Source organism: Natator depressus, chromosome 9, assembly GCF_965152275.1.
Source record: "Natator depressus isolate rNatDep1 chromosome 9, rNatDep2.hap1, whole genome shotgun sequence".
NCBI classification, from domain to species: Eukaryota; Metazoa; Chordata; order Testudines; family Cheloniidae; genus Natator; species Natator depressus.
In genome coordinates this window covers 32,402,197-32,424,336 of record NC_134242.1, presented here as the reverse complement: position 1 = coordinate 32,424,336, position 22,140 = coordinate 32,402,197, and the positions used below count along the sequence as shown (strand labels likewise).

Here is a 22,140-nt window from a genome sequence, read left to right as displayed (position 1 = left end):
CAGAAAAGCTTTTTACCTAAAGCCAACTTAGTGTTTTAAAGCTTCTGCTTTTCGGTCTCTAATGGAGCCCCTAGTTGTGGTCACTTGTCCTGCACGGAGGTGAGAAGGCAACCGTGAGTAAACACTTCCAGCAACTCTACAGAGGCTTAAAATCAAGATTTGTAACAATAAAATATCTTACCCGAGACACTTGAAAACCACAAGACTGATGATTTTGGTTTCCTGTCCATGGCTGCAGGTTCCTCAGAAACTTCAGTATCTCCCCATTTCACTCCCAGGTGGAATTTCAAGAACAAGTTCAGCAGTGGTGAAGAGCAGACACACATCAAGTGATGTTTGTGAGGGGTGTGATGCTGTATGATTGAATATGAACATTTATATAATTGATATTACCACTATTATACAGTTGCAACAAATCTTGTCTAAAGTATGTTGTGTAAGGTGTCAATGGAAAAGTTATGATTTTCTAATTATGAGTATTCTGTTTATATGCATGTATCATCTTTGTATCTAAAGTTATGAATATTGGCCATGGACTTATCCATGAACACAACACATGTGTAAGATAACACCCAGTAGATAAAATTTTCATGGAGGCCAGACACCGATATGTTGATTGCACATTAAGGACACTTCACTCAAAAAATGGGCAACAGAAGAAACTCCTCCTACCCAGTAAGCCTTCCTGGGAGGCCTCAGAAAGAATATGGGCAGTGGCGGCCCCTGTATGTCATCAAAGCATGTAGGAACATGTGATATGCTCATGTGACCCTGGACTCCATCTTGGGCCAGTAACTTTCCACAAATGGAGGCTGGGAGCTTAGTGTGGGACAGTAAAATTCCATGCACATGGCAGAGGATATAACAGGACGCCTGAGATCTCCATTTTGTCTTCATTTCCTGTTTCATTTCTCTGGACTGGATTTCTAACACGGAAGCTTTGAAAAAGGACTGATGGCCCCCAATATGCCTGGGTAAATTCCACAGAGACTTTTTGCAAGCCAGCAGTTTATTCCGTCATTGCTATGATCCTGATCTATGAACACTGAAAAATCACTGGCATGTATATGATCTATCAACCATTAATAACGCTCTTCTTTTTTTTATTAAACTTTTATTTTTTAGTTACTAAAGGATTGGCATCAGCATAATTATTGAGTAAGAGCTGAGTTATATATTGACCTAAGTGGCTGATCTCTTGGGATTAGAAGGATCCTATAATTGATTACATTGGTTTTCAGTAACTACTTATCATATAAAAAGAAAAGGAGTACTTGTGTCTGGGGGATAAAACCAAGGCTAGAATGCCTAAGGAGACTGCATTTTTGATTGCTTGTTAACTAGTGTGGTGATACAGAAGTTTACTTTTGTTACTGGCTTGGTATAACCTAATGATAGAATAACCACCAGTTTGGGGGGAATCTGCCCTATTTCTCAACAGTGTGTCCTGAATTTGGCATTGCGGTGACAAGGGGTCAGTGAGGGGCTCAAAATCAAGACAGATATTTCTCTGAATCAGTATTTTCCCCCCTAGACATTGTAATCACAATACAGAGCTACAGCACTCTGAGGGAGTTACCATTTGAATTGCAGGCTAGTAGGTTAAGGGGTGGGAGCTCTGGCTCTTTAAACACCACTGCTCAAGTGTTCCCATTCTGAATCCTGTGACTTGGTTGCTTAGTGACAGACGAACACTCGGTCTGTCTGAAGCTGAGAAGGAGCCTAGAGGGAAAATCAACAAGGTGGAGTCTGTCTGCACTTGTGAAAATCAATCACCTACAGCAGTACTCAGACCTGGCATTTATAACGCAGTTTTCATCTATAGATCTCAACACACTTTACAAAGGACAGTAAGTATTAGAACAAATCAGCTCCTTCCTTCTGCAGTTCTAGACAGCCAAAGTCACTATCAGCACCATTACTCCTATGCAACATACTGGAGGGGAGGTGAAAAAAAAAAAGAGAAAAATCTATGTTCTACCAGATTTAGAGGGGGAACAGTGAAATTGCCCTCTGAACTATTTGTTCTCTGCCTCAAAATGTTCAATAGCTTCCCATCCCAAGGCAATGTAATTTTTGATCCTCTCCTCTATCTAGTTTCTGTTACTTGCACTGAAATAACTTTATGAAATATTTTATTTATATTTAATACACTGATTTTTGTATAGTGCTATAGATGTGCATGACCCTTTTAACGACAAAATGACAAAGTAATGGACAGCTTAAAATATTAGACATAACCGCATAGAGGCCAACAAAAAGATGTGGGGGGTGTATATTGCAAATGGGATGAAGATGTAATAAACTGTGAAACCATGTGACAAATTGTCATGGATCTTTTCCTGCCTCATCTGCCCTACTAATTCATCTTTCCAGAGATGTACTAGTTTACAATGGTGTGAATGAGAGCACATTCAAATCTTTGCTGTCTGTATGTATTATTCTGACTGGTTGTTAGAGGGGTTTTAAAATAGAGGGATATTCTAATACAAGGCCTCTACAGATGAGCTCTTAATAATTAAAGTAAATATAAGAAATTGTCCCAATAGCATTTTACAAACTCTAAAACACTTGTCACATTTTTTCTGAAAAATACACAGCATATACAGAATACACGATCGTCTCTGATATGGCCTGCATAACTCAATTGTGCCTTGGCCATTTATGAATAACAGGACACATCCCAAACTCATGTAAATAAAACTACACAACCCCATGATGTATTTTGTGATGTGACTGAACTTGTGTGTATGTATCCAGCACCATACCTCATTTGCGACTTGAATGCAGCAGTTGTACTAGGTAAGTGGCACCATGCATAACGCACTAAAGAGAAAATAATTTTGGCCCAGATAACCCCTTCCTGTGGTTCAAATCATGTGTGCAAAGGGAAGGATCTGGGAGAGGAAATTCTCCCATCATGAAAATCGTCCCACCAAAGGGCAGGATTTGCTTCCCAGTAAAATAGGCTGCAGAGTCTACCCTGAAATCAGGCAGATCCCAAAGGCCTGTGTGAGGCATGAGTGGCAACTTCTCCTGGCGCCGGTGGGTGCTCGAACACCCCCCAGCCCGCCCCGACTCCACCCCTGCCCCCATTCCAACCCCTTCCCCAAAGTCCCCGCCCCAGCCCCGCCTCCTCCCCAGAGCGTGCCACGAGGAGAAGCGGGGACGTGGCACGCTCAGGGGAGGAGGCGGAGGCAGAGATGAGCTGGAGCAGGGAGCTGACAGTGGGTGCAGAGCACCCACCAATTTTTCCCAGTGGGTGCTCCAGCCCCGGAGCACCCACGGAGTCAGCACCTGTGGTGTGAGGCCAAAGATACCAGGATGGAAACCTCATGCCACTGCACTGCTCTGTGTCCCTCTGAAGTGCCACCTTCCACAGCTTCCTGACAGCTGCATAGAATCTTGAAGAGTAAGACAATCCATGCACCAAATCTCCATGACATTGAGAAAGCATTAACTGAGAACCTCCGAACTATAGAACAATACTTCTGGAAATGGAGGCTCAAACCAAACCTTGGAAAAACAATAAGCACATTTCATCTTGATAATTGGAGTGCCAAAAACACGCAAAGCAGCTTTCTGTGGTAAAAATGTGCAACATGATTATACTCCAATATATCTCGGCGTGAAACTGGACTGCACCCTCACCTTCCATGATCACTTTGAGAAAGTAGCTGCAAAGATTAAAACCAAGAGCCAACATAATCCAGAAACTAGCAGGTACAATATGGAGTGCATTGGCATCAGTCTTGCAAACATCTGCAATAGCACTTGTATATTCGATAGCTGAATACTGTGCACTGGTATAGAGCAGTGACTTGTGGACACCCAGCTAAATACAGTAATGCAGTGCATCCTGGGAATCCTTAAGTTGACTCCAACACCATGGCTACCTATTCTAACATCACTCCCCTGCCAATACACCAAACTGCTGCAACATTCCACGAAGCTCAGCGAATCCATGAAAACAGACATCTTCCTATCCGCCAAGCCCTTGACAAGGTCCAAACCCCTCCCTCCCTTACCCCCCACCCCCATGTCTTAAGTCCCACAAGCCTTTCTGAAAACATTTGTTTAGCCTCATGCAATCAGGCTACGACCAGAAGGAGGCTTGGAAAGCAGATTGGACTAAACAAGACTCAAAAAATAAGCATTCTGTGCTGGATCCCATGCAGAAGGTTACTGGGTTTGACTTTTCATGGTCATCTTGGTCGACTCTGAACCGAATTCAAACCAACCATGGTAGATGCGGATATCTAATGCACAAATGAAAAATCAAGGACTCCCTGGTGTGCAAGTGTGGTTCCCCACGACAGACCATCGAACATATCCCTACCTACTGCCCAATTTATAAATATGAAGAAGGCATTACTTCAATAAATTCTGCTACTCCTGATGTAGCCATTTGGCTTGATCAACTTCAGGTGAAACTGTAATTTCACCTTAAGTTCACCAGCCATTCGAAAGAAGAAAGAGGAAGTTGTACACACTAGTATAGGAAACAATTATAAACAAAGTACTTTTGGCAATTGCATCAGGTAGCTTCAGCACTGTCCAGACAGCTGCTAGCGTTAGAGTTGACACAGGTGTGCCAATTCAGGCCCCATTTCCCTGCTTGTCCCCCAGTGTGGTTGTCCCTCCCACAGTAGATGTCCCCACTATAACCACAACTGTGCTATTAATTGTCCATTAACAGCACTGTCAAGCATACTCCTACTGCTAAAGCATCACAGATGAGCTAGAACTTTAGGAGTGGTACTGACACAGAGCTGTGCTGATAAACATTGCCTGGATTTTTATGTAGGATTGGTTTTTGATGGTTTTTTTTAAAACTATTTTCTTTGGCAGATTGATTTAATATTACACTATGCTTAAATGTTCTAATATTGTTTGCTCTGTTAATACACCAATGTATAAATACTACAACACTCCCCAGGATGTGCATCCATTGGCCAAGATACACACCCTTACATAATCGTTCTTTGATTACCATAAAACTAACATTTCAATAAGAGCTTTGTTACTAATACAAATAAGCTTGAATTTTGTGTTTCAGGGTAAGCAAGCTAAGGACAAGACGACAAAATTTTCAAAAAAAATAATCATGCAAGGAAAGAAGAAAGAGAAAATGAAAAAAGCCAGTTCACTTCCTGATATTTCCATTCTTGAAAAGTTTATGAAAACCTATGAAAGGCATTGTGCCTTTTCCCAAAGCTCTGTCAGTAGCATGATCAAATGGAGCTTAAGACAATGCATAGAAAATGAAACTATTCTTACGAAGGTAAATATATGTTCTACATAATAATTTAAGGTGAGATTGAAGGGGTGGAAAAGAACTGCTTTGATTCTGTAACTTTTCTCTATTACGCTTGTAAAGTTTTATGTCAAGAGCACTCGGAGCTCTAGTGTGCGTTCTTTGGACTGGAGTTTTAAGACTGAAATAAATAACAAATACCAATTGAATTATGTAGTGACCCAGCAAGGCTGGACTATGCTAACTGTGAGGAGAGGCAGAGGCAAACCAAGACAAAAGGGATAATTTTACATTTTTAGAACTTTAGAAGGGAAAACCGCAAAATTGTACCAGGATCGTAAATAACATACATCATTACCAAAGACACATTACTTATTGAAATAAACTATAGGTTACCAACTCATTACCTTTTGTAAGCTTGTACATATTGTGCAGTTAGTACCAAATGCATTGTTATTAATAAGAGCAAATGATATACTGTGTCACTTCAGAGAAAAATCAACTTTTCCTCTCCTTGGCTGTAAGTCCAACTCCATTCTTGCGGTCCTGTTTTTTGCTTCTCTTTGGCTTGAAATGCTCCTGTAGCTGTACCTTTTTCCACTGAGTTTATCCACAAGTGGGGTTTCTTACTCTAATAAACAAGTGAGCGCCCACTAGCTGATGTCTACACTTCGAAATTAGGTCGAATTTATAGAAGGCGGTTTTTTAGAAATCTTTTTTATATAGTCTATTGTGTGTGTCCCCACACAAAATGCTCTAAGTGCATTAACTTGGCAGAGTGCTTCCACAGTACTGAGGCTATCGTCGACTTCCGGAGTGTTGCACTGTGGGTAGCTATCCCACAGTTCCCGCAGTCTCTGCCGCCCATTGGAATTCTGGGTTGAGATCCCAATGCCTGATGGAGCAAAAAACATTGTCGCAGGTGGTTCTGGGTACGTGTCGTCAGGCCCTCCCTCCATGAAAGCAATGGCAGACAATCATTTTGTGACTTTTTTCCTGAATTACCTATGCAGACGCCATACCACGGCAAGCATGGAGCCTGCTCAGCTCACTGTCACCCTATGTCTCCTGGGTGCTGGCAGACGCAGTACTGCATTGCTACACAGCAGCAGCAGCAACCCATTGCCTTGTGGCAGCAGACGGTGCAATACACCTGATCACCATCGTCATTGTGTCCGAGGTGCTCCTGGCCACCTTGGTAAGGTCGGCCAGGAGCGCCTGGGCAGACATGCGCACAGGAACTAAATTAGGAGTGACTTGACCAGGTCATTCTCTTTAGTCCTGCCGGCAGTCCTATTGTACCATCTTATAGCGAGCAGGCAGGAGATGAGGATGGCTAGTAGTCCTATTGCACCATCTTCTGCCAAGCAGCGAGGAGATGTGGATGGCTAGCAGTCCTACTGCACCGTCTGCTGCCAGCCAAAGATGTAAAAGATAGATGGAGTGGATCAAAACAAGAAATAGACCAGATTTGTTTTGTATTCATTTGCTCCCTCTGAGAAATCAACAGCCAACAATCGTTTCGGTGAGGTCTGTCAGGGGCATCTTGAAAAGTTTAATGGAGATTCAGTCGTGCCTGAAATACCGGGGGGAGGGATAGCTCAGTGGGTTGAGCATTGGCCTGCTAAACCCAGGGTTTTGAGTTCAACCCTTGAGGAGGCCATTCTGTGTGACAGTTGTTTTTCTTTCTCCTTGATGTAAAGCCATTCCCTGTAAGCCAACCCTGTAAGCCATGTCGTCAGTCGCCCCTTCCTCCGTCAGAGTAACGGCAGACAATCGTTCCGCGCCTTTTTTCTGTGCAGACACCATACCACAGCAAGCATGGAGCCCGCTCAGATCACTTTGGCAATTAGGAGCACATTAAACACCACGCGCATTATCCAGCAGTATATGCAGAACCAGAACCTGGCAAAGCGAAACCGGGCAAGTAGGCGATGTCAGCGCGGTGACGAGAGTGATCAGGACACAGACACGGACACAGACTTCTCTCAAAGCACGGGCCGTAACAATGTGGTCATCATGGTGCTAATGGGGCAGGTTCATGCGGTGGAATGCCAATTCTGGGCCTGGGAAACAAGCACAGACTGGTGGGACCGCATAGTGTTGCAGGTCTGGGACAATTCCCAGTGGCTGTGAAACTTTCGCATGCATAAGGGCACTTACGTGGAACTTTGTGACTTGCTTTCCCTTGCCCTGAGGCGCAAGAATACCAAGATGAGAGCAGCCCTCACAGTTGAGAAGCGAGTGGCAATAGCCCTGTGGAAGCTTGCAACGCCAGACAGCTACCGGTCAGTCGGGAATCAGTTTGGAGTGGGCAGATCTGCTGTAGGGGCTGCTGTGATGCAAGTAGCCAACGCAATCAAAGATCTGCTGATATCAAGGGTTGTGACCCTGGGAAATGTGCAGGTCATAGTGGATGGCTTTGCTGCAATGGGATTCCGTCACTGTGGTGGGGCCATAGATGGAATCCATATCCCTATCTTGGCACCGGAGCACCAAGCCGGCGAGTACATAAACCGCAAGGGGTACTTTTCAATACTGCTGCAAGCACTGGTGGATCACAAGGGACGTTTCACCAACATCAACGTGGGATGGCCGGGAAAGGTACATGACGCTCGCATCTTCAGGAACTCTGGTCTGTTTCAAAAGCTGCAGGAAGGGACTTTATTCCCAGACCAGAAAATAACGATTAGGGATGTTGAAATGCCTATAGTTATCCTTGGAGACCCAGCCTACCCCTTAATGCCATGGCTCATGAAGCCATACACAGGCAGTCTGGACAGTAGTCAGGAGCTCTGCAAGTGCAGAATGGTGGTAGAATGTGCATTTGGACGTTTAAAAGCGCGCAGGTGCAGTTTACTGACTTGGTTAGACCTCAGCGAAACCAATATTCCCACTGTTGTTACTGCTTGCTGTGCGCTCCACAATATCTGTGAGAGTAAGAGGGAGACGTTTATGGCGGGGTGGGAGGTTTCAGACTACGTGCAAATTGCCTGGTCGCTGGTTACGCACAGCCAGACACCAGGGCAGTTAGAAGAGCACAGGAGGGCGCAGTGTGCATCAGAGAAGCTTTGAAAACTAGTTTCATGACTGGCCAGGCTACGGTGTGAAAGTTCTGTTTGTTTCTCCTTAATGAAACCCCCACCCTCTTGGTTCATTCTACTTCCCTGTAAGCTAACCACCCTCCCCTCCTCCCTTCAATCACCACTTGCAGAGGCAATAAAGTCATTGTTGCTTCACATTCATGCATTCTTTATTCATTCATCACACAAATAGGGGGATAACTACCAAGGTAGCCCAAGAGGGATGGTGGAGGAGAGAAGCACCAGGAGGGGTGATGGAGGAGGGAAGGACAAGGCCACACAGCACTTTAAAAGTTTAAAACTTATTGAATGCCAGCCTTCTGTTGCTTGGGCAATCCTCTGGGATGGAGTGGCTGGGTGGCCGGAGGCCCCCCCACCACGTTCTTGGGCGTCTGGGTGAGGAGGCTATGGAACTTGGGGAGCAAGACGGTTGGTTACACAGGGGCTGTAGCGGCGGTCTGTGCTCCTGCTGCCTTTCCCGCAGCATATTGGTTTGATCCTCCAGCAGCCTCAGCATTGAATCCTGCCTCCTCTCATCACGCTGCTGCCACCTTTCAGCTTCAGTCCTCTCTTCAGCCCGTCACTTACTCTCTTCAGCCCGCCACCTCTCCTCCCGGTCATTTTGTGCTTTCCTGCACTCTGACATTGTCTGCCTCACGCATTCGTCTTTGCTCTGTCAGTGTGGGAGGACAGCATGAGCTCAGAGAACATTTCATCATGAGTGCGTTTTTTTCGCCTTCTAATCTTCACTAGCTTCTGGGAAGGAAAAGATCCTGTGATCCTTGAAACACATGCAGCTGGTGGAGAGAAAAAAAGGGACAGTGGTATTTAAAAAGACACATTTTATAGAACAATGGGTACACTCTTTCACGGTAAACCTTGCTGTTAACATTACATACATAGCACATGTGCTTTCGTTACAAGGTCGCATTTTGCCTCCCCCCAGCACGTGGCTAGCCTCTCCCCCCTCCCCGTTGCTAACAGCGGGGAACATTTCTGTTCAGCCACAGGCAAACAGCTCAGCAGGAAGGGGCACCTCTGAACGTCCCCTTAAGAAAAGCACCCTATTTCAACCAGGTGACCATGAATGATATCACTCTCCTGAGGATAACACAGAGAGATAAAGAACGGATGTTGTTTGAATGCCAGCAAACATACACTGCAGTGCTTTGTTCTACAATGATTCCCGACTATGTGCTACTGGCCTGGAGTGGTAAAGTGTCCTACCATGGTGGATGGAATAAGGCTGCCCTCCCCAGAAACCTTTTGCAAAGGCTTTGAGAGTATATCCAGGAGAGCCACGAATGCCAGGGCAAATTAATCATTAAACACGATTGCTTTTAAACCATGGATACTATTTTAAGAGGTACACTCACCAGAGGTCCCTTCTCCGCCTTGGGTGGGTTCGGGGGGTACTGGCTCCAGGTCCAGGGTGAGAAACAGTTCCTGGCTGTCGGGAAAAATGGTTTCTCCACTTGCTTGCTGTGAGCTATCTACAACCTCATCATCATCTTCCTCGTCCCCAAAACCTGCTTCCGTGTTGCCTCCATCTCCATTGAAGGAGTCAAACAACACGGTTGAGGAAGTGGTGGCTGAACCCCCTAAAATGGCATGCAGCTCATCATAGAAGCAGCATGTTTGGGGCTCTGACCCGGAGTGGCAGTTTGCCTCTCTGGTTTTCTGGTAGGCTTGCCTCAGCTCCTTAAGTTTCACGCGGCACTGCTTCGGGTCCCTGTTATGGCTTCTGTCCTTCATGCCCTGGGAGATTTTGACAAATGTTCTGGCATTTCAAAAACTGGAACGGAGTTCTGATAGCACGGATTCCACTCCCCAGCCAGCGATCAGATCCCATACCTCCCGTTTGGTCCATGCTGGAGCTCTTTTGTGATTCTGGGACTCCTGCATGATCACCTCTGCTGATGAGCTCTGCACTCACCTGCAGCTTGCCACGCTGGCCAAACAGGAAATGAAATTCAGAAGTTCGCGGGCCTTTTCCTGCCTACCTGGCCAGTGCATCTGAGTTGAGAGTGCTGTCCAGAGCGGTCACAATGGAGCACTCTGGGATAGCTCCCAGACGCCAATACCATCTGATTGCGTCCACAATACCCCAAATTTGACCCAGCAAGGCCGATTTCAGCGCTAATCCCCTTGTCGGGGGTGGAGTAAGGAAATCGATTTTAAGAGCCCTTTAAGTCGGAAAAAAAGGGCTTTGTTGTGTGGACGGGTGCAGGGTTAAATCGATTTAATGCTGCTAAATTCGACCTCAACTCCTAATGCAGACCAGGGCTTTGACACTTTGAACATCTGTTGAAGGAATACAGTTCAAACAGTCATTCTCTTTGTTCATACACTTCTTCGGTCCTTTGCGGGTGGGTTTCTCATTTACTGATATCAGGATCTGTTTTCATCAAACACAGCTTTATGATCAATTCCCTTTTTCACCAATTCATATCCTTTCTGGCTTTTCTTTCCTGGATACTCTAAGTACCTGCTCACATACCCAGGTTTATTTTTTCTGCTTCTCCTAACGGGAAACCTTTCCTATTTTCCTTCTCTCCTCCCTCTCACTTGCCAGTCCCATACTTTTATTCTCCTGTTCTTTTATCATGTCACCTCCTACCAAGGCTCCAGGTCATCCGTTAGCTCAGCATTTCTATTCTTCTTTTTCAACAGCTTTTTATTCCAACTGTCCCTTCGGGTGCATTCCAAGTCCCCTCCCCAGCTCGAGCTGCCCTCTTGCTGGCTATCTCTGCCTGAGACAGCTTTCTGTGCTGCTGCATCGCAGCTATGGCAGGTACTAGTCGCAGTGTGAGGAGGACTACAATTACACTATATTCTTACTGTGAATGTGTTCTAGACATTTACGTAGATTTCCTCTCCAGTGAACGTAGATCATATTCCCAAACTGGGTACCTAAACTTAGCCACTCCTATAAAAGTGGCCTAATTTTCAGAGGTGCTGGCTGAGCATCTGTAGCTTCCAATGAACCCTAACTTTAGGAGATTAAACATGGATTTAGGTATAATGTCTGTCTAACTATAGGCACTTAATTTGAAAATTTTGATTATAATCCTGAAAAGAAACCTGCAAATGCATCCCCTGACTTCCAAATGTGCCATAATTAGCTATTATACACTTGCATGGTCCAGATAACCAGGTTAAGAGGAGCATAGAGCACATTAACTTGTCTTCTTATCTCCAGAAATGCCTGGGGGGGTGCGGGGGGAGACTGGCTTTTTTGTTGTTTTGTTTTGTTTTGTTGTTTTTTTTACAGTTCCATAAGATATAAATCTAGGATATAAAATAATTCTTTCCAGGCTGATCTACTGGGTCAGATGACACAGTGGTAAAAATGCCTACATCCTGTTTATTCTATTCATTATGGGTGCAAAGGCTGGAGCTGCACCAATATAGAAAATAATGTGCTAAATGTCCCTTTCGCCCTGATTATTTAAGGAATTCTGCACAATTTTTTATATATTGATATGCAGAGCATCTTTGACTTTTGTTAACATTTATAGATCACCATTAATGTATAGTACATTTAGGTAACGGTACATTTGGGTTCATAAAATATAATGTACATTTGTTTCTGTTTTGATTACACCAAATTGTAATTAAGTTTTGTTTTTTTAGTTTGTGCTCACAAACTCTCAGAATTCCCAGCCAGTCTTACTCACACCTCTATTAAGGACAATTAGAGATGAACGATATATGTTGGGAAAGGAACTCTGTTTCTGGGGAATTCAGCTAAACAATCAAGACATTGCAAACCTTGTAAGTAAAATAAAATACATAATATAATATAAAAAGTAGACATTTAAAGAGAAGCTGACGGAAAGTAAAAGGATTTTGGTTTTTGTTCTTTTATTTTTGCAGTAATATATGCAGTGGTGGGTAAACTGGAAATACCAGTACCTAGCTAGAATGATTGTATATGTAAATGAAAAACTGTAGGAAGACAATGGATAACTGTGTAGAGAAATGGCCACTGCAAATTACACCAGATATACAAAAACAAGTTTTTTTTAAAAAAACTATCCTGGATTTTACATTTCCACAAACCTAGACCAGAAGGCCTATTGAGACAATGAACAAACGCATTCTGAGAGACAAAGATTTCAATTGTGGGGGTAGTACGATTTCATGCCCGAAGAGTTTAATTCTTTCATATGTACTCAAATCCAATTGGATATCTTTTCTAATGTTTGGTCTTGATAACACCTAGCAGGTGTTTCTAGCACACTCAGACTTGGTGAGACGTATGTATCAGCTCTGACAAAAACTGAAGCAATTTTGAAAATCTAACTTACTTCTCCCCATTTATACTGTATTTTATTTACAGCATATCTCTGAGTGTACAATGAAACAAACTAGCCAGTTTCACTTTGGTTTATAATCAATTTCTAGTCTGTTTCACTTTCAGATTCTCATGCATAGGACCCTACCAAATTCATGGCCATGAAAAACTTGTCACAGACGATGAAATCTGGTCTTTTGTGTGCTTTTACCCTATACTACACAGATTTCACAGGGGAGACCAGCGTTTTGCAAATTGGGGGTCCTGATTCAAAAGGGAGTTGCAGGGGGGGTCACAAGGTTATTTTGGGGGGGGGGGGGGTCGCAGCATTGCCACCCTTACTTCTGAGCTGCCTTCAGAGCTGGGTGGCCAGATAATGGCAGCTGCTGGCCAGGTGCCCAGCTCTGAAAGCAGCGCCCCACCAGTAGCAGCGCAGAATGGTGGCAATACCTTACTATGCCACTGTAATGGGGTCACGACTCACCACCACTGGTGCCTCCTGTTGGTTGCTCCAGGAATTAGCTCTTGTCAGCTGCGGGGCGCCTTCTGCACTTGCTGTCTCGACCGTTGTCTTCTCTGCTGATTTGGGAACCGCCTTGCTCCCCGCTGGCGGTGTCCGCTTCAGGACACTGCCCTCCGGCAGCACCCACTACTCCATTCTCACCCACTTCCGGGGGGTGGGGGGGAGAGAATGACCGTTCTTTGGCTTGCACCTGCCTCAGAGGCCAACCACAACCCCAAAGTCTAGCGCTCAGCTCAGGGCAAGTTGCAATCTGTCTCGGCCACACTCCTCTGTGGCCAGATGCAGTGTAACGGGGTTAAGGGGGGGAACCCAGGCCCACCTGCTACTCTGGGTCCTGACCCAGGGACACTCTAGCAGCAGCCTCTCTCTGCCCTCCTTCGCTCCCCTCTTGTCCACCTATCTTCCCTGGGCCACTTCCCCTTTGGCCCAATGCACCTTCTCGACCCTTTTTAGCAGGGGCTGCAGCCTGGCAGGTAACTGGGCCAGAGCTCTCCTCTGCTCCCCTGAGCCTGCCCAGCACTGCTCTGTCCAAGGTGCTACCTCCTTACCTCAGGAGCCAGTCCTCCTCCCTTGCTAATCAGGGAGAGACTCCTTCTCCTTTGCTAGGCAGCCTTTATATAGGGCCCCGTCCAGCCCTGATTGGCTACCTCTTCCTTAGCCCTGACTGGCTCTCCACAGGCCTTTGCTGACTGGCTGCTAGTCTGCGCAGCCTCTCTGGCCTGTTCCAGCCCTTTTTCTCATGGAATGGAGCAGCCGCCCATTCCTTCTGTGCTGCTGCCTTTCAGAACTGGGTGGCCAGAGAGTGGTGGCTGCTTACTGAGGGCCCACCTCTGCAGGCAGCAGCGCAGAAGTAAGGGTGGCAATACCATACCAGGCCATCCTTACTTCTGTACTGCTGCTGGCGGCAGTTCTGTCTTCAGAGCTGGGCTCCTAGCCAGCAACCACCGCTCTCCAGCTACCCAGCTCTGAAGGCAGCACTGCCAGTAGCAGCGCAGAAGTAAGGGTAGCAGTACTGCAACCCCCCTATAATAGCCTTGTGACCTCCGCCCTCACAAGTCCTTTTTGGGTCAGGACCCCTACAATTACAACACTATGAAATTTCAGATTTAAATAGCTGAAATCATGGTATTTATGATTATTAAAATCCTATGGCCATGAAATTGAGCAAAATGGACTGTGAATTTGGTAGGGTCCTGCTCATGCACTAATGCAATAGTGTAATGTTTTCGTTGAAAATGTTTGGGAGTTTCATGCACACATCTGTGCATGGAGAATCCTCTCTGTATGGACCTCTGACTTCCTGTATAGTAGAGGGGCTCAGCTGCCCTCAAAGTAGCATCCATCCTTCCCTTGGGCCCTAGGGAGGCCTTCACTGGTCCAGGTATCTTGATGCAGGAAGGGAGTGGGAAACTGGTGGACCAAGAGAGGAATTGACAGGTCAGGGTCAGGAACACACATGATTCCCACTCCCCAGGCCTAGGGGAGTGGGCAAGGCAATAAAAATGCTTTCTAGAGTTGATATTTGAAGAACAGAAGACACTGAGGATGAATATGCTTGAAGTGATTACATTATTGGTTATTTTGTGATCTAAGTCCAGTTCCCAATGAATAAGTGTCCATAAGACACAAACCATCACCACAATTAACTCTAACTGTTCGCTAGGTTAGCAATCTCAGCAGAGAGGCCAACAAACGAATGTGCATGGAGAATTAACTATCCTCTCTCCCCAGGAGTTGGTCTCTGTGGATTAAAGTTGTGGCATATTGTAGGAGATGCTTGCACTGCCACTGCCAATGTCTCTGTATAGAGGATAAACAGAGAACATCTGTCTCCAGGATTGTCAATCTGATACCTTCCAAAAGTACTAAAAGTACACAGGAAAATTTAGATTTAAAAAATGTAAAAACCAAACCAAAAACTTGCCTTTCCTATCAGAGGTGTGCAGTTCTGTTTCATAACAGATGTCTATTCATATTTTGCATTTCTAGGCAATGCTTTTAGAACGGAATGGATGTACCAACTATCCCTTTTGTACTCTAGAAATAACTCATGTGCCGATTGATGCATGGTCCATGGAGCGACTTGGAGCAGCTTTCCCTTACAGCAACTTGAACTCCATTGTTCTAGATTATACCAAGTAAGAGAAAGAGGAGCTATGTATCCACAGCAGTGAGTGAGTGTGAGTTTGAACAGTGCTTGTTATGTTCAGTGTACCCTCAAAGTCAGAACAGTTCTGATATGAAGTTTCTCCTCTGAAGTTTATAAACAATGGTTCCCAAGTTCCCCATCCCCATACTAATGAAAATCTATTCCTGATTGCGGATAAATCCCCAGGCTGAATTTCAGTTACCCAAAATGTCTTTTTTTTTTCCCACCTGAATCCATAATTCAGATAAATGTAGTTTCCCTGTACTAATTCATTATAATTTCCATCTAAGAACTGGATTTTACAAAGAATGAACTATAGTTATGTCCAATACCAGGAAACTTGCCCCTGAAATGGTCTTCCTTTCCAGCTAAGCATTTCTTAATGTGCCCATGATCTGACTACTGAGGTGCTATATAGAAAAGCACACTCTTGTCCCAGACCCTTGTTTACACCACTGTTAAATGGGATTATACCTGTTGCCTGTGTCTCCAGAAGCAACACTGCTGGGTCAGTCTGCAGTCACTGCTGCTGAAGGAAGGCTTGCACAAAGACAAAGAGAGTTATTTTGAGCCTTCAGTGTGTCAAAATTGAGGCTCAGCCTGATCTCTGGAGTAGGAAATCCTACAGTTGAGTCTTTACACTAAGTGTGCCCTGTTTCCAGCCTCCAGGAGTCACCCTGGGGCTGTTTGCTGCAGCATCTCTGTTGAATGCAGCTGTCATGGTGAGTGGTGAAGACAGAGGCAGTCTCTGATATAGGTAGGCCCTAACCCACTTTGGATTTTAAAGATTAGAACCATGATCTGAAGCGGATACAGAATTGGATAAGAGCTAGTGCAGAGCCTAGAGCACAAGTTTAAGGTATATTTGTTGGTCTGTTTGTGCCCTAATAGTTCGGCTAGTGTATATTGAAATGACGCTTTCACAGTCAGTCACAGGTACAGTGCACTGCAGTAACCTAGCCTCAAGGTAATGAAAGCATGGGCCACTGTGGCTATGTCTGCATTTGAAAGTAAAAGGCAGGCCAGGTGAAGAGGAAAAAGGCATTTATTGGTAGAGGTCAGGAACAGCTGGAGTCAGCTCAATAAAAACTCTTATCCAACAAGAGGGAGGTTTATGACAAGGTGGTAGTTGCTGCGGTCTTTTGTTCTAAGTGACTGTTTGTTGAACACAGGCTGGACTATTGCACGTTTCAGGATGCAAAAAGGTATTCTCTTTGAAGGTGACATTTATAGTCTTGGTCAGCAGATAGACCTAAATAATCTATTGTCTTTTACAGGTTTGGAGATAAAGGAATCAACGGCCTTGTTTCTGGGTTAGAGGGAAACAGAAAACTTCTAACTCTCAGCTTATGCTACTGCAGTTTGGAACCTGGAAGTGGGTCCAAGTTAGGCCCCATTGTAGCCCAAACTGCCATTTGGTAAGATTAAAACTCTTTTTGGAATTATTTAACTTTTTGCTTGATGATTACGTCACTCTTCCTTTCTAAAAACGTTAGAGGGTTGCCTGTACTTTCTCTAATTAAATCTATAATATTTTCACCAGGAGAGATTTTATTGCTAGCTCACATTTTATTGTTTTGTACTTCAGGTTTAATTAATTTGAGCTGGCTTAAACTTTATACAAGTATACATTTAATTAAAAAGTCCAGCTTCAATGGCAGCCAGTTAAAAGGCCAAAATTAGTCCAATTCAACCAAAAGTTCTTATTAGAACTCCACTATCTGATAGCTTTCTGTTCTCAGCTGCTTAAGGCCATCGAAACTTTAGACTGAAGTCTTGCTTTCTCTGTCATCTGATAAGGAATGGTGTTGTTTCAAATAATCAGTGCTGACTGCTGCTGGGGCCTCAGCCCTTCAAATGCCACCCACAGAACAGAGATGCTTACTGAGTTGGAGCTAAGAAGAAAGCCAGGCTACAATTTGAGTCTTCAGATATACATTTGTTGAAAGCAAAAGCAAAGGTCAAGTGGATTCAACTTTGGAACATAAAGTCATTGTGTAAGATAGATAAGGAACGCTGGTGGTCACCTTAGGCAGCTAGTTTAGAACAAGCTGCCCCCAGATGTGATCTTCACAGCCTCTAATCAACTTTGCAGTGTTTGCAGGAAAAGGTGGTACCTCTTGTCCAGTAAAGAATCAATGGTAGCATCAGCTGAAGTCGGAAAGATCAACTGCATCAATGGTAAGATTGTTTCAAGATGTTCCTCAATTTTGCACTGCCAGCAGTCCCTCTTCAGTTTGAAGTGGGACAAGAAGTTCAGGCAAACCCACCTTCTGTCAGCCTAGAAGAAATTCAGATCGCAGTGCATAAATTGAAGTCTGGGAAGGTACCTGGGAGTTGTAACTTCACCCCTGAATTGCTGAAGACAAGCAAGAGTATTGTACCATGCCTGCACAGGCTCTTCCAGATCATCTAGCACATTTAATAGCATTCCTGGTGACTGAAAGAAAGGTGTTGTTCTGCCCCTGTTAAAAACTGTGATAAGGCTGAATGTAGCAACTATAGAGGTATTATGCTGTTGTCAGTCCTAGGAAAAGTCTTCACTTCTGTGTTAATCTCTCAAATCAATGATGCACTTCATGGCAAAGGCGGGGATACTCAGTGCGGTGTCAGATTTGGTCATTCCACTGTCAACTAGATCTTTACCTTGACACAACTTCTGGAGAAGCTGGATGGATTTAATATGCTTTTGAAGTACTTTTTAGAGACTTCAGTCAGGCCTTTGATTCAGTGCATCAAATAAGTTTGTAGGATGATAAGGCAACTTGCCATCCCTGGGAAGATAGTGTCACTGATAGAAGAGCTCTATAATGGAACAGAAAGCGGTGTTCAAGTCAATGGCAGATATGTGGCATGGTTTCTTATTTCACCAGACTTTAGCGAAGTGGCATTCTGTCACCATCAGTGTTCAATATTCACATTGACTGGTTGATGGACTTGAGGAGGCAAATGTCAGTGGTGTTGAGCTGAACGTCATTCTGCTTCGAGAGTTTGAATACGCTGATGACATTGTCTTATTGGCTCAGTTCAATGAATCACTACAAGCTGATGCCCAAGCTGGTCAGGTATGAAGCAATGCGCTTTGGTCCAGTTATTAATCTGGATACCACTAAATCCCTGGCTATTACCATCAAGCAGCCTCCACCTCCAGATTAAAAGCTCAATATTAACCTGTCCAATCAAGACATCAAATAAGTGGCAACTGTCAAATACTTGTAAAGCATCATAGGTTGTGCTGGAGGGTGGTCCAAAGATGTGGACACTCATATAGCAACAGCTGCTGCCATACTTTGGGACCTTCAGCAGCCTCTGTGGGAGCACTGTGACATCACGCTTGCTACAAAGCTGTGGATCTATAGAACCATGAATATACCAACTCTGTTGTATGGCTGTGAAACATGGGCACAGAAAAGCTGAAGAGTGGTAGATGGATGTCATTGATTCTTGTCATCTTTGTCAGCTTCTCCACATTAAGTGGCAGCACAAGCTCAGAAATGAGGACATTCATAGCAGATCCTACCAACTACTTGCATGAGTACTGGTTCAATTTTGGTGGCTTTTTTAGTAGATGTGTTATTAGGACGAGCGAATGATAAATTGTGTTTACCAAGAAATGGTCATCAAAAGCTTTGGTGGTGCAATAAGATTGCCAGTGGTGGACATAAACTGAATATCCAGTCATACCACCTTAAAGACCTAGCTAGAGATCAATCTGGGTGGTGCTCAGTGGCCCTGCAAGGAGGGTACATTCCTTTGGGATCTGCCATGATGATGATACATGTCTGTAAATTTTCACTACTGTTCTTTTATACTTAATCTGTACTATATGCTATGAGAATGCCACAAAAGCACACCCTAAAACAAACAATGTCTTGAATGGACTCTGACATACACAAGATAGAAGATGTGACATGTATCTAAGGCTCTAGAGAAAACTACATGCTGATATAATGAATATGAGAAATAGAATGTGATCCTAAATAGCCTTTACAATGCATGTGCACAAGGGAGCATGTTAAAATGACCAGAGATGATTTTCCCCTTGGAAGTCTACTTGCAGATATTATAAGAAAAAAAAACGTACCTGACTATTCAAGGGCAATATGTGTACTGTCCATTGACCAAAGATGTCATTTCACTCGACCTTTCAGGGACTTCAGTAATCCTGAAGTGTCTTTTTCCTAGCCTCATACATTTTATTGATAAGTCTTTTCTTAGCCTTGATAAGCCCTCTGTAATGTTTATATGACCCAAAGCTGTTGATTACAGTTACTCTGGTCAGCTCTTTCTAATTTCCCTGCATATCTTCCTAAAGTTGATTTAACAGACTCCTTAAAGCCTTATAATCCAGCAAAGAAAGTGAACGTTTATAGTCCAACAAGCCATACTTCATACAAGTGACATTCATGGCACTTTCAAGGGGAAAGGAGTCCCATCTTTACTCTCTCTTGGACTTGGCTGGAGAAAGTGTTCCTTTAATGGTATTTTCTTATTCCTAGGCATGATGCAGGATTCTGGACATTCCTACCCCAACTCAAATGAAGGAGGCAGGAAATATTAATTAATTTAGAAAACAGCCCAATCCAACAAAGTATTTATGCACCTGCTTAACTTTGGGCACATGATTAACCACACTGATGTTGATGGAACTACTGAAATATCTAATGTAATGGCACTGCTTACATGTCTAAAAGTTAAGCACGTACTTTGGGGGACTTAAACAGTTATTCTTGTGAGACTGAGTTAGTCATCAATGCCATATTTTATCTTTGACATTATCCTTATTTGATTTTATTATATCAGCAATTAGAACTTCTGAAATCAGCATTCAGAGTTTTAAGTCCAATTTAAGGTTAATTAAGACTCCTTGGTATTAAAAAGAGACTATTTACCCCAATTTTTTTCTGTTACAATTACTATAATTTTAGTTTCAACAACATTGTTATAAAACCCAAATGTAGAAAAGAAAGTTGAAATGCAAGTTTCAATGTGAGGGAACATCAATCAAATATTTAAAATTATATTTTTGTCACAGCAATCTTTATCTAAATGGTAACAACTTGCAATGTTTGGGTGCCCTTGAACTCATCACACCAATAGCTATGTATGCAGACAATCTTGGAAGAGATAAGGAAACAAATGCCTTACTATTCAACAATTATTCTGATCATCAAATATCAGAAGGTGAGACTATCTGGGGATGGAGCTTGGATTAGAGAAAATTATCATTTTTCCATTTTTTGTTTAAAATTATACTTACACACATTAGTAATAGCCTATGCAAGCATTTACTGTACTTCCATTACATTCATGTACAAGTGTTCCCTTCCTGGCACCTGGGACGGACAGACAAAACATGCTGTACAGTCATTTCACGCTGTCCCAACAGTGCACTTTGTAATGTCTTGTTTCAGAGAGTGTCGTGTTTAAAAGGATATGTTTAAAAAGATATCAGAAAATTAGTTTAATCTGAAGGATTAAATATGCAAGTGCTAATAATAAAATGTGTCTAGAATCCAAATTTAAACATGAAAAAATAATTTGCACTAAAGACCAATTTTGTTTTGTAAATACCCTTTATTGTTTAATTTTGCTCCCATTGTTTAACGTTTACATATTTATCCCCTTGACTGAGAAAGGATCTTTGCGATTTGGCCAGAAACATTTAAGCAGCTATGTATTTATACCTAAAAGCAAAACCACTATGAATAAAAGTAGTGAAATTTGCATTTGGGAAGCACATAAATAAGTTAATAACTTATAAAACATCCATTAACATCAATTTGTTTCAGAGACTATTTAAGTTTGGAAAGTAATTCAAACTACTGTCCTTGGGGTCAATTCACTCCTTGAACTTCAAGCCCCTGATGATGATTAGTGTACCTGGAGCAGCCACAGTAGCTGCATAAACTGTCCACACCACTCTCTCTGCCAGGGATCCATGCTCTACCTGGGGATGGCCAAATGCAGCCCCCAAAACAAGCATGGCAGCCTAAAGGTGGTGGGGAAGTAGAGTGGTCAAGACATTTTCTATATTGCAATGAACATTTTCTGCAAATATATTTTTTTTAATTTTCATTTAAAAAGTCACTTTTGTATCAATGAAAGTGTTTTTGCATTTTTCGATCAACTGTAGCAGGGGAAGCCTGCATGTGAGATGTCCAAATTCAGCATCTCTCTCAGGCAGCTTCCACTAAAATGACTCAGATGGCTAGAATTTAAGATGCTGCCTCCCTGCACAACTACTGGTGTGGCTGTCCCAGCAGACACCGGGGGATGCAAGCTGCATTCCAAGGGTGAATCTGGCTATATGCTAGAGGAAGATAAATGGAGCATCAAAATAATGGTGAATGTACTGCGGTGTAAAAGATGCTCAAACTTTCCAAAACGACAATACTAGCTAAACTATAACAAGGGATATAAGAAATCAGAAATAAGCAAAAATAGCATAGAAACTTTGTGCTGAAATATGCAAACCTTTTCCCCCCTACAAAATTATCTTTGATGGAAAAAATTAATAGCTATGTAGATCCTTCTATGGTAAATGTCCCTCAGCATCCCGGACAATGTCAACTTGGGAGAGTGTATATATCAAATAATTAATACTGCACGTTCCAAAAAATTTTATATAACTCCATCAATTGGCAACTGTTTGAATGGCTGTTCTTATTTACAAACAGCAGACAAAGGTTTGGGTATCCACTCAACAGCTTCTGGCTTGAACATTGCTTCCAAAACAGGAAGCTCTAACACAGTGGAAAGTAGTATGAGGAAGGAAAAGAAAAGAAAAGGTACAGTTCAGTTTTGTGTGGTTTTGTTCTATTATAC

General features: G+C 43.3%; 1 protein-coding gene and 1 long non-coding RNA gene across 2 annotated transcripts in view; one reads left to right on the top strand and one right to left on the bottom strand.

The window, feature by feature from the left end:
• Positions 1–1,834: 1,834 nt before the first annotated feature.
• The window catches only part of LOC141993965 (uncharacterized), a 30,020-nt gene continuing 9,714 nt past the window's right edge, over positions 1,835–22,140 (top strand). Inside the window, exons 1-8 of the mRNA XM_074963844.1 lie at positions 1,835–1,850; positions 2,601–2,802; positions 5,060–5,284; positions 11,977–12,117; positions 15,153–15,301; positions 16,590–16,730; positions 20,348–20,496; positions 21,993–22,103. Coding sequence (XP_074819945.1) covers positions 5,108–5,284; positions 11,977–12,117; positions 15,153–15,301; positions 16,590–16,730; positions 20,348–20,496; positions 21,993–22,103 — 868 coding nt within the window. The 5' untranslated portion in view covers positions 1,835–1,850; positions 2,601–2,802; positions 5,060–5,107. The remainder of the gene's footprint in view (positions 1,851–2,600; positions 2,803–5,059; positions 5,285–11,976; positions 12,118–15,152; positions 15,302–16,589; positions 16,731–20,347; positions 20,497–21,992; positions 22,104–22,140) is intronic.
• The window catches only part of LOC141993967 (uncharacterized), a 33,639-nt gene continuing 20,007 nt past the window's right edge, over positions 8,509–22,140 (bottom strand). Inside the window, exons 3-4 of the long non-coding RNA XR_012640979.1 lie at positions 9,717–9,790; positions 8,509–9,137 (exon numbers count right to left, since the gene is read on the bottom strand). This is a non-coding gene — a long non-coding RNA (uncharacterized LOC141993967). The remainder of the gene's footprint in view (positions 9,138–9,716; positions 9,791–22,140) is intronic.